Below are 12,741 nucleotides of genomic sequence, written 5' to 3'. Positions count from 1 at the left end.
GGTATTGGGCGTCGGGCCAACTGGAGCCCGACTCTTATTGGGCCAGGCCGAGTTGATGCCCAAGTCTACCTATAGTTGCAAAACCTTTCTCTTCACTATAGGGTTTCTTCTTTTTTTAAATAGAAAAACATTGCGATTATTTTATTTTAAACCTAAAACCATGTTCAAGCCTAAACATGTAATTTTCGTCTAGCGTAATGTGATGTGGATACGATGTATAAAGTGTTGAACTCAGTACGACAGGGACATCTTTCTTTTGATTTTACAGTATTTTCCCTTTTGTCAAAAGTAATTTTGTTTTTTGAAAAAAAAATATATTTTTTTTTTCATTTTAACCTTAGAAGGCCTGATTTTAAGTTCAATCTAACGGATGGTCGGATTGAATCTTCTTGAACCTCGTTCGTCTGACTAAACCTAAAAGACCTTGAATCCCAATGACTTTAAGCATTGGTAAAGATGCTCATGATCTAAGCGTGTTTATCAAACAACTCACAAAAAAATTGAGAAAAAAGAGAAATCATATTATTTTTGGTTGATAGACCACATATATATTGCCGCACCATCACCACTCATTTCTGGTAAACGCGTGCCAAGAAGATGACATCCCACATTCTTGACATATGCCTTTTGCCTGAACTTTCATTATCCTACCCATCCTTTGTTATTAGCTCAGAGTCATAGCTATTGTGCCTTGTGGGTCTCTCCATGATTTACTTCTTTTAACAGTCACAGGGGCGGAGATCGGAATTTTTTGTTGAAGAGCCAAATTATAGTTTTAAAATTTTAATAGAAGCCAAAATATAATTTTTGAAAATATTTATACAAATTAAACTATAGTTTTTAGAACTTATAAATAAAATTTTGACTTTTTTTTTTTTTTTAAATCCGAGGGCCGGCCATGCCTCCTAACGCCCTCCCAGTCCCTGCTACCAGTTCCATTTTCACACTTTATTTGCCATTTTCCCCTTCGCCAAAGTTGCTTTGCCTCTTTTAAAGTTTCACAACCAGCAGAAGACACTTTTCTTTACTAGCGGAAGGATCTTTGTGTCAGATAATCTCTGTGGAAAACCATATTCTCTTTATCTATCTCCCTTCATCCCAGCCACGGAAACGCACCTTGGCAGCTTCTTCAAAAATGGTGCTCATCATCATTGCAGCGACGGATAACACCACCTCAGCATCATGGACCATTCGATTCCTCCACCGCCACTAAAGTTTATAAACTACCACATGCAAACATAAATTCCGATATCATTGGAGTAAGGTTGGGCATTGGGTCGCCTCCTCTATTAAAATTTAAAAATATTTTTACTATAAAATAATATATAAATATAATTTAATCATAATATATATATATATAATTATATATAAAAACAATAGAAATAATAATTAAAAACAAGTTATCATACCGAATCGGGCCAACTCGGATCTATCCGATAATTTAATGGGTCAGCCCAACACTCAATTTTCGAGCCCAAGTCAGACCTAGTACCAAGCACATGAGCGATTCATTTTACTGTTTTTTTTTAAAAAAGATTACTGCTCCTCTACGTTCTTCCTATGTAAAATTTATAAAACTTGTTTCGACACTTATTACACGAATGAACATTCAAGGACTTCGTTGGAAAAATAGACCAAAAGTTGTTGCCAATTCCTAGAAGAATATCATAACAACGGTGTGGAAATCCCAGAAAATTTTAAAAAACCTGAGCATCTTTTGGGGATTGATCGCAAAAGGCGCGTCCTAAGAGAAATCCACTCTCTCCTGGAGCTCCTAAAAAACAAGGCGGGAAAATCCCAAGGCGGCATATTCAGGAAAAAGCCGCCAAGAGATCTTCCATTGATGAAAAATACCCTCAGAGAGATTGTGAGTTTTCCCTTCTTCTTTGAGAATAGAAATTAATTGTTAACTCGTTAAGGATTTCCAATCAAAATAAGGAAGCGCTTCTATTCCAGAGATTTCGGTGGTGTCTACTTCACCTTCGTGATTTCGTCATTCCCTTTCGCGGTTTTCAGATCGTCGTTTGTTTATTTTTCTGATGCGTCCTTTTCCTTTGAGTTTATGCCTAGTTTCCAATCTGTTGCTGGAAATCCGTTTTATTTATTCACTTTGCGTAACTCCGTAGCCCTTGCTTCTCTCGAGCTCCTCGAGAGAGTTCGTTTTTGTATCTGCGTCAACTAGATTTCTGAATCTTCTGCTTGCTTTCATATGTGGGAAAACTGAAATAGTTTTCTTTCATGCATCATGATGTCCTCCGAGAAATCTTGATGGTGGAAGATGGAAATGTAGGTGGTTTACTTCATTGGATTGGAAGAATGTATGGTGGACTGAACGCAAACAATGGAGGAGGATTTCAATCACGAGAAGGCAATGACAACAGTTTTGAAAGATCCGTCGACATCGATCGTTTCTGGACAATTGGAGCCACATTTCCCTGGGCATCGACATCTATGCTGAAATCAGAAGGCTGCTCGTTTTTGTCGTATTGGAGCAGGTCTTTTTCCCGGAGAAGGTAACAAGTGATCATGTTCTTTTGACTTGTTTCCTTAATTGTGTGGGCGATGAATCATGTTGCCGGTTATCGTTTTATTTGTATTATTTTTGTGTGTAAACTGAATTCAATTCTCTGTTCTCCTTTACTGCTCCTGATGTCCATTATTTAACTGCCAAGTGTTCTGTTCCCTTCACCCTGTTCAGAGAAAATAGTTAAATTTCGTTAAGTTTGTCTACCAAAGGGTGCGCCCTTTTTAATTTTTCGGAGAGTGTCCATACACCGTAACCTATTAAAACTTTTAGCTCCCGGTTAGTCCTATAAAGTTATTAGGAAGAATCTTCGATTAGAGAAAAATGACTTGGAAGCGTAAAAAACAATTCTGTAAATAAATCAGTGGTGCATGTTAACGATAGTTGTAATTTTTTGTTGAACGCTGTGATTAGACTGCTCCAATTGGGCGTCTATTCTTAAATCTGCTACATGCTGAGCAAGAAATGTGGGAATCGATCGTCAGTCTCGTGCCTAATGCACTTTCCCATTTTCAAGAGGACACTTAACTTCATATGAAACCAATATTTCTAAATACAGATTAACGTAGGGAGGAACTGTTTTTCTTTTCTATTATTTTTTATTTTCTCCAGACGATAACCATCTTCAGTGGAGTGCTGTTAGCAATATGGCTGAACGTAGGTTTGGTGCAGTCATTGCAGTCATCTTCCTTCTTGCTTATTGGTTTGGTGGATGCTGTTAGTTTGATAAGCAGCATTTGTGATGAGCGAGATGCTTCTGTATCAAGTGCCGAATTAATAATGTGGCGTTTGAAGGAACCACCAATCTAATATAAGAGGAACGCGGAGTGGAAAGCTTGGAAGCACAGAGAGGAATGTCCATGTATTGGATAGCTCGAAGAGGATAGATACACTAAGACACCTGCGAGTTATGCATATTAGGGGCTGGAGTATTGTGGTTATTGAGGTCTGTGAGAAAGATGACAAGTTGGTCTGTTGGCGTGTGAAAGTTGTTTTGCCAAGATTCATGAATCAAGTGTGTATCATCAAATGCAGGAGAAATATAGACATTGGCTCCCGTTGTTGCTATTGTGAATGAGAAGAAAAAGCCTGAATGGTCCGTCCTTGATGTGAAAGTGAAAAAGGTTTACATGGTCCCCCATGTGAATCCTTTACACATGAATCGTGCATAAACTGTTTCGTGCTTGAATTGCTTAAGCATGATTGCATGGTGAATTTGAATTTCATTAACTAATTACGTGAATTCATTTTCATACTTTTGTCGAGGGAATGTGTGGAGGTGGAGGTCTATTTCTACCATCTACAGAAAAGATGTGTTGTCAATTGTGAAAGAATCCATGACTGGAGGCCAATCAATGTGCGGTCGGTGACGATGGGCTTTTTTCCTTGCTTGGCCAAATAAAAAGGAAATGCGTTCGACTTGGTGATGGTGCAGTTCCAGCAGGCCCTCTTATGACCACAATAAGTGTCGGTTACATTAACAGAACCAGCAGGCCCTCTACAGCATCAAGGCATGGAGTATAAATATAGAAACATTTCGGCAAGCTGGTCTCCATTAATGAGAAGAAATCCGATTATTTATGAAGCTGGAAGAATCTAGATTAGCTGTTACAAAAGTAGCCGAAGAGTTGGTATCGTGGCAGGGCGACTGACTTTCCCAGAAAATAAAGAATACGTTGGTGGTAAACGGCAAGCTCTATTTGGTGTCTGTATGGAGAATGTATAAACATCACGAAAGAACATTGGAAGATGTGAAACATCAAGAGAGCACGAGGTTGCAAAAGAAGGAAAAAAGATCAAAATACGAATCTTAACATTCGGAACTGTATCTCCGGCAAAATACCGCTGATTTCCTTGGCTAGTTTTAGAGTTAACATATCTTCTGGGAGGAGGTTTGCAGTTTAAACTGAAAAAAAAACCCATAAATAAGAGTAAGTTTGAGTTCGTATGTTATCTATGAAACCACATCTGACTAGTTAATGGAGCTAAAATGTTTTCCTCAACGCAGGAACCAAGAGGTTCCGCTTGATCGAGTATCTGACCTTTGATTCAAACCACTGTTAACATTCCTATATCAGGCACTACGGCTGGAAACTTGCCTTTTGCCAAGCGGTTCACCGACTTATCCAATAGCAGAAGTTTGAAAAAAGTGGTGGCACGGATAAAATGAAGTTTGCTTAGACGTTCTTTCTATGAGTGGTGCTTTGAACTGCTTTCTACTTTTCCAAATTCCAGCCATCAGCTTTCGCTTCATCTCACCATCATAGGTGGAGAGTAGGTGTTGAGAGGCGAAATGTGATGGGTGCTGAAGTAAAGAGCCTGGGTCAAGTCCAAGACTTGCCACTCTGCATCTCAACTTTTCCCATGGTCTTTTGCCCTCGCAAGGCGTGATGGTTGGTATTCACCTTGCAGAGGACAGGCCCACTAAGTTGTGGTTCTCCAAAGGTTGTTCATTGCCCCACCCAAAACCACACCCGGTACCCATCTCAGTAAGAAGCCATTCACTTACTTCAATTACGTGGACAAACAGATTTGCTCACTAAGTTTACTTTCGCTCCTAGGACGCAAAAAAATGTATGAGAGATCTGTATCAATGTCTGAACATGTCGACTCTATAATATTGGAAGACATATCGCTTTCATTGACAAAATCTCAATATGCACTTCCATCATCCACTGCCGTAGCTTATCTCAGAAACCGGCCATTCTTATTTTTTAAACAGCTTAGGTGTAACTCATCAAACAAGTTGGCCGGCGTTTTGATTCTTGAGGTCACTGATATCACATTTTGATTTTGGCTTCTCTCTCTTTCTCTCTTCTTCCCTTAACGTTGTACAGAGTACACATTCGTGAGAGCCACTGTCTTACTGAGATGAGCCGATGCTTCGAAAGGATTATTTAACCTCTAGAGCTAGACCTGCCGGGGAGCCAGAAAAACATCACCATTGATTTTCCTTTGGCCAAACACGACATGATTTGTTTATTTAAAGAGCAATCATCCCTGTGCACTTTTTGTTCCCCTTTCGCAAGTGGAGAAGGAAGAGTCCGCAAAGATTCATCCCCTTTAAATTTTGGTCGACGTCATTAGATCTTGCTATAAAGGAGAGGAAACCACCACGCCCCTGGTGAAGTACTCAGCTTCCTGGAAGAACCCAAGTTTGTCGAATGGATTGCAGTGCAACGATTCTCCATCTCCTCCCGCTTCAGTTCGCTTCTGATCGACATCTCCCTTCCTTTCTGTCAACTTCAAACCAGCGGATACTCACCAACGGAAGATCTACGGGGGCGTTAATGCGCTGCGTGGCCCATGGCCATCGTTCACACTGCCATTCCCCCGACCATTTCCTGATTGTCGCTTCTAAGCAATCTTCGTGGTCACCATTTCTTTTGATTATGAATTGCCTTTGTAGATATTCTCCCCCTCTCTTCTCTCCCTTTCTCTCTCACGTGCGTTCACTGCTGTTGACGCGTTCAAGAGAGGGATTATCTGAACAGATCAGGTACAACGTAATCGCAGCCTCTGTTAAACAGTGTCTCAGAAATCTATTAATTAAATTGTTTTAAAATTTTAATTATACAAATGTTATTACATGGTTAAAAGAAACTTCATATGCAAGCTTGCATTAGTTTACGCAGAGGCATAACTGAAATTCTAACTTTGAATAGTCCTTTGATGACTTTTACGAAACCACAATCTTGCGCGAGTCTGGACCAAGTACCTTACCGAGACAATGGAAAATTTAGAGAGGGATGGTACTTAATTTTATGGTCTTCAACTCAACACAATTCACAAACTCTCTCTTTGTTTATTAAAGTTTTATCCTGATAAAATCTCAAGCCGAACTAAGAATTGAATTTCGGCTTTGAACCAGGCAGTTCATATTTGTAAGATTAAAAGAAGAAAACCAGACCATGTTTGTCAGACTAAAATAAGTGAGTTTGAAAATTAGTTCTAGAGTCTACCGGGACAAATGATTGCACCTAATCCTTCTTCAGTACCTGTGCTGCAAACCAAAAGGAAAATCTCTGTCAAGGATGAGAGGAAGGAATAGCTTTGGGGTTTGCTTTTGACTGCCTTCGGCCTCCAACGCCAGAAGAAATCTCTAGATGCATGGGATGGTATACACACGTGGAGAAAGCTAATTGGCATTCTGGTGGACTTTTGGTACTCCTGGACAGCCGCGTCAAGCTCGTACTGCTTTCGAGCTTTTCCTTTTTTTGACTAAAAACAGCAGATCTTTTTTCATTAGCGTAATCTTGCATCTCCTCTTGATGACCACGCCTGTTTGATCTTTCAAGTGACAGTGCCTGGTGATCGGGAAAAGAAATTCAAGCGACAATGTCTGTGGACCCTTTACCAAGACCGCGATTGCGCATCCACTTTAGACATATATGAGAAGATGTGGGTGGCAAAGTTCCTGCCCTCTGTTGGGCTTTGAGTATGACAGCTAGAAGGTGTTCCTTTTCTTCGCCCATAACCGTGTGGTCTCGATTCCTTTCCACCTTTTCTCTGATTTTGCTCTTCTGTTTTGCTCTTCTGCTTTGGGTTTTTTCTGTCGACGAGCGATACTTTCTTTGGAGCTTCATTTTCCATATGCATTGGTATTTTCTGTTCGGTGGTTTTTTGTCTCTCTCCCTTTCATGGAACGATTTGGTGGGACTAATTGTCCACCGGAAGTGAAGAATATCACTACCGCATGCATAAACATTTTTAAGGTCTATCCCATGAAAGTACTTCTGTGTGGACCTGGTAATATGAACCCAAGCACGACCGGGAGTAAAAGAGACGAGTGGCAGGATTTAATTCTTATTTCACATTTATCAACCAAATTTCTGCAGGTTTCATTTCAAGGGATGAAAGATCATGCGACCCTGCATTTGAATAAAAATACAGTTCAGATTGTTACCAAGAGAATATGCTTTTCGGGTGGTTAGAGGACCAATGACAATAAACTTCATATAGCCTACATTGAACAATTCCATTTGCCTATGTATAGCATGAAAGAACATAACGTTCTAGCTTTTTGACATAGAAGTGCTTCGGCACAATCGTCTTTGAATTGTAACTTACTCTTTCAAGACCACTTTCCTAGTTCTTATGACGAGATTAATCTTGTGACTCTGAATTATTGTTTAAGGCCTTGCATGTGACGTTTGACTGAATTTCTCCGCTTTTGTTCCTTCATCAGCTCACAATAACTAAACCCGTTTAACTCTTAAGTAGCCAATTACACATTGCCACGTGATCTTTCTTTGAACATTGAAAAGAAAAAATAGATGCAAAATATCATACATAGTTAAATGGGTTTGACTCTGAAAACAATTCTGTGCGCCGGGACTGCTCGTCTCATATCTGAGCATTTAACGTCATTCCCCACGTCGGTCTGTTAATGACCATGCATTTTTCTGTACAGGTGTGCATTCTCGTCCCATATTCAACCTTTCCTTGGTCCTGTTATAAATATGGCATCTTGCCACCCAATTCCTTCTTGGAAACCCCAGTCCAACTAGCTTGCGTTTAATTGAAGCAGCATGGTTCCTTCATCTGTCTCTATGTAAGGATCATCTGGCTGCTGTGTTACCATATTGTTTCTGTTTCAAGAGAAGTCTGTCTTTGCTTTTCATAGCCATTCCTCAGCCTCTTTCCTGAGCTTGGGCTCTTTGCGAAGTCCTGCTTTAACTGGCTCCTCAGACTTGATTCTCTGTCACCACCTCCAATGAGAACTCGTACAGCAAAGCGTTCAGAGGTACAAGACCGCAGTATCCAAAAGGGACCTGTTCTGGCTGGTTTTTTGTTCCAACACTTAATGCTAGTTTTCTTTTGTCTGCAGCCCTTTTGGCCATCAATTGTGATGAAGAAGTGGTTTAATGTTAAGCCTAAGGTGAATGACTTCAGTGAGGACGAGATCGATACTGAGAGTGAAGATGGTGGTATGCTAATTTCCCGCTAATTAGTGGTCTCAATTTTTATTGTTCAGCTTTAAATATTATTGGTTCTAAAATTTCTGTCGCGCTTATCCCAAGATGGAAGCGACCTGGAAAGGGATCTAGTTGGGACAATGAAGAGAAACCAAGCTGTACCAAGAAACCGAGAATCAGGTAATCGATTAGCTCTGTTGGCAAGATTGCCGCTTTATCCATTTTGCTTGGTGTCATGACCTTTAAACAAGAGAAGGAAAACATCATCCCCTTGCTTGTTCGTGTTTCTAGTTCTATGTGTCTGGACTTTTCTGTAGGTATAGATGCTAGGACCTGAAGGGGGAAGGAAAGGTTAATGTAGGTCCATGGAAAGAGCTTTTACATCAACTGTACTTCTCAGAAGAATTACAAAACTTGCAAATCTCTGAGTACGATTTACTTGAAATATATTTAGTTTGCTTTCAGTTCACCCATAGAGTACTGGAACCTTGTTATAACATATGAGACTCTTTTGTTTACATTTACTGTAGTCGACTTGACGCTGCATAGCTTCGATTTATACCTTTTTATACTCTAATTTTACCATCCAGTGTCATATTCCTGTATCTTTCAGGGCCACCATCGAGAAACCATCTATGGAGGTTGAGGAGGAGAAAATCAGAGACTCTCCGTGTTGAATACATAAGTAGTAAGGAAATAAGGTCTGCCTTCGGTCAAATGTTGATTTGAATTTAATACGAAGCCCTATTCCTTGAATTGGTTGCTTATGTCTCAGAAAGTATATTAACTGTTAGGGAATATTGCAGAGTTGCTATAGGGACATGGAATGTTGCAGGAAGGCTTCCACATGATTCCCTTGATATTGATTGCTGGCTTGGTATAGAAGAACCTGCAGATATGTATGTCATCGGGTGAGTAATCTAATGTAACTGATGCAACATCTGAGTGTTGCCATTCTTTCATTTATATACCCGAGGGGTGTTGGCATGGTCAGCCACCCTTCGAATTCATTTAGAACAAAAACCTTTTTTTTATCCCGTTTCCTGTCCATTATCAATGAACTTAACCTTTCTTATTGCAGGTTTCAGGAGGTGGTTGCTTTGAATGCTGGGAATGTATTAGGTGCAGAGGATAGTAGCCCAATCCCCAAATGGGAGGCCATCATCCGAAAAAGACTTAACCAGACACAACAAGAGCAAACAAAATGTAAAAGCTATAGCGCTCCTCCCTCACCAGTATTGAGTGCGTCCTCTACTGCTGATGTACTTGATGATGGTGGAACCCTTGACGTAGATTGCGCAAGCAGTAAGTGTGATGTGCACTCTATTGATCCCTTTGGACTACAAAATGTTGGGGACTTGAGAAACATGGCTAAGTTCCAGTTGAGAGGCGCTTATGGCCCCGATGGGGACAATAAGTTTTGCTGGCCAGAGCGTCCATTAGATGCAGCAGTGCAAGGTCCCTCAACTCGGAAACTAAGAAGAGTTTTAAGCAGTACGGGGAGGTTGGGTTCCCACAAGGTTGAAAGGCAACTTGATTTACCTTCTCGAGGTTCGGAATACCACGGCAAGTTGAAAAGGGTGTTCCACAGCTCAGGAAACCTTGGATTGATCTGGCCTGTGGAGGATGAGAACTCAGTTGCTCCGGCGAGCAATCTATCAAAAGTTTCTTCTGATATCTTAACTGATAGTGATGATGACACTGATCACTCCAACTTGGAGGAGAATCCGTCTAGTGTGACAACTGAACAGGTTTGCAGAAAAAGTCGTGCCAGATATGTCCGGATAGTCAGTAAGCAGATGGTGGGGATATACATCTCCATTTGGGTCCGCCGGAGACTTAGAAGACACATAAACAACCTGAAGGTTTCTCCGGTGGGAGTTGGCTTGATGGGTTACATGGGCAACAAGGTTTCATATGCATTTGTCTCACCATCATGTTGGTGATTCACGGCCATCTTCGTCACTAATCACTTCTATGATGTGTGAATTTCAGGGATCTATTTCGGTCAGCTTGTCTCTATACCATTCGAGACTGTGCTTTGTTTGTTCGCATCTGACGTCCGGCCAAAAGGATGGTGATGAGGAGCGCCGCAATTCTGATGTGCATGAGATCCTGCGACGTACGCGCTTCTCATGTGCAATTGATGACAATCAGCCACAAACGATCCCTTCTCACGAGTAAGAAATTGCGCTTTTCTTTTTCATTTTCTATACTTTTGGATTCACGTACGGCCCAAGAATTTGCATGTTAATTTGTGGGGCCAAACACGCATGAACATGAGCCCAAATCGAAGATAGGAAGCCTTTCAGTATTCTAGAGGTATTAGATTGCCGACTTCGGTAGTGTATGTTAACCTGTTCCAGTTCTTCGACATAAAGCCGCTGGGTAAACCGCACCCTTACCCGCTGAGAAAGTCTCTCCGCTGTCCCAAAGTGTCGTATACGTTGCTTTCATCCAGTCGGAGTTCCAATCGCCAGAGTTCAAAAGGAAAAAATTGAGGTGTTAATATTGCTCCTGAGAATTTGAATCGTTGGTTTGCTTCGTAAATATCCTTCCTGACCTGCCATTGTTCTGTTCTTCGGCTACCCAAATTTTGCAGTCAAATCTTTTGGTTTGGGGATCTAAATTATCGCCTTAATATGGATGATATGGAAGTAAGGAGCCTTGTTGCCAAGGGACGATGGGATGAGCTCATCGATCGTGACCAGGTGAGATTCTAGTGCCTGTTGCCACGACATTAATTATAAAAACTAGACCTTGAGGACCAAATAACTGTCAAAATCAGGAAATGCCGGGGGGATTCCTTCTTAATGGCGCCATGGCGGACTGACCGCAGACAAGCCCCATGCCCTTGAAGGTTTCTTTTCTGGGCTTCTCTGGGAGGTTTCTTGATACTTGGTAGTTATTAATAAAAGCAGTCTCGTGCAGCTATGCAGAGAGTTTCGGAAAGGTCGTGTATTTGGTGGATGGAAAGAGGGCACGATAGATTTCGCTCCCACATACAAATACGAATTCAACTCAGACAGATATGCTGGTGAGACTGCGAGGGAAGGGGAGAAGCGTCGATCTCCAGCATGGTACTACTCTTAAGACTTATCATACATCTTTCTCTCTGTCTCTCTCTCCACCCCCCTGCTGATCGTCTTGGTGGTAGCTACCACCTTACATATTAGGGGCTCACTGGTTGCTGTATGCTGCTCTGGTTAGGTGCGACCGCATACTTTTTTTCGGGAAGGGAATCAAACAACTTTCTTATTCCAGAGCCGAGCTCAGGCTTTCCGACCATCGTCCTGTTAGTTCCACCTTCCTGGTGGAGGTCGAAGTTTTTAACCGTCGGAGGCTTGAAAGGGTACTTAGTGTAACTAATGCAGGCGTTTATACTGAAGATGGCTTCGCCGAAGATATTGACAATGACCGGTATCCAGTCTCATTGGTGCAGGGCAGCTCCTTGTCTAAAATGCACAATGGAGTAAGCTAGTGAATCTTCCGGAGAGCCTGTTATTTGTTCGGTTTTTCCTTCGTTACATCTAAGTTTAAAAATCTGGATTCAGATAATTAATCCTTTTTTTCTCTACCTCTATTTGTAAGATCTAATACTTCAAATTTTGTGAACATTGTATAGATATGGTGCTTGCTGTTTTTCTAGCTCGAGTCACCATATCTCATTGTTGAGGTGCGGACTAATTTCTGCAATACATAAGAGAAGTTCCATTTCCCATGGCTGTATCATAGTTCCAAAGGGAGGTGGGGGGGGGGCATGAAAATGAAAATATGGTTGCCAATTTTCCTGATTGTTTAGGTTGCAAGGATTATTTCCGATCATAAGGAAGGCCGCTTTGCATTTGGTTATCCCTCCTTCGATGCCCCTCGCACACCCAACCATTCAGCCTTGTGAGTTGTGACAAAGGCTGCGCAATCTAATCCTCCTTCAACTTAGTCGCGATGATGCTAAACCAGTAAACTACATAGCTAGGTGTGCACTGTACAGAGCGCTTCTGGTCTAGGCTGCAGGGATCTATTTGAATTACAACCAGTAGCGGAGCTACTTGTTGGTTGGGGTGGGGTACTGCCCACACCAGCTCATCAAAAAATTCATTATAATGTGTTAATTTATATTGTTATGAATCTAAATTTATATGTAGTGTCCACACCAAAATTGTGTCACCTACATAAGTGCCCCACGGATAAAAATTTTGGCTCCGCCACTGATTACAACCCCAGTCATGAGGTTCTAATCTCCTGTCCCTTGGATATCTTTGTCTTGGATTATACAAAGTAATTTCCATCAAATTTTTC

At 41.2% G+C, this 12,741-nt stretch overlaps 1 protein-coding gene across 6 annotated transcripts; it reads left to right on the top strand.

Annotated features, from left to right (window-relative positions):
• The first annotated feature begins 1,823 nt into the window (after positions 1-1,823).
• Positions 1,824-12,148, top strand: LOC116265371 (type I inositol polyphosphate 5-phosphatase 2). 6 transcript variants are annotated; one of them, XM_050080704.1, is made up of 12 exons: positions 1,824-1,867; positions 2,291-2,513; positions 7,938-8,270; positions 8,355-8,454; positions 8,548-8,622; positions 9,056-9,143; positions 9,249-9,353; positions 9,524-10,352; positions 10,438-10,622; positions 11,045-11,153; positions 11,374-11,522; positions 11,653-12,148. In XM_050080704.1, exons 3-12 carry the CDS (start codon positions 8,241-8,243, stop codon positions 11,921-11,923), a joined length of 1,941 nt encoding a protein of 646 aa, XP_049936661.1. In that variant the 5' UTR covers positions 1,824-1,867; positions 2,291-2,513; positions 7,938-8,240; the 3' UTR covers positions 11,924-12,148. The 6 variants fall into 6 exon arrangements, with proteins under 6 accessions (XP_049936661.1, XP_031501799.1, XP_049936663.1 ...); XM_031645939.2 differs by having other exon boundaries at positions 1,836-2,513; positions 11,619-11,751; XM_050080706.1 differs by lacking the exon at positions 11,653-12,148 and adding an exon at positions 11,231-11,302 and having other exon boundaries at positions 1,836-2,513; positions 11,374-11,497.
• The last annotated feature ends 593 nt before the right edge of the window (positions 12,149-12,741 follow it).

Source organism: Nymphaea colorata, chromosome 12 (assembly GCF_008831285.2).
Source record: "Nymphaea colorata isolate Beijing-Zhang1983 chromosome 12, ASM883128v2, whole genome shotgun sequence".
Lineage (NCBI taxonomy): Eukaryota > Viridiplantae > Streptophyta > Magnoliopsida > Nymphaeales > Nymphaeaceae > Nymphaea > Nymphaea colorata.
This window is presented reverse-complemented; position numbering and strand designations above follow the sequence as displayed.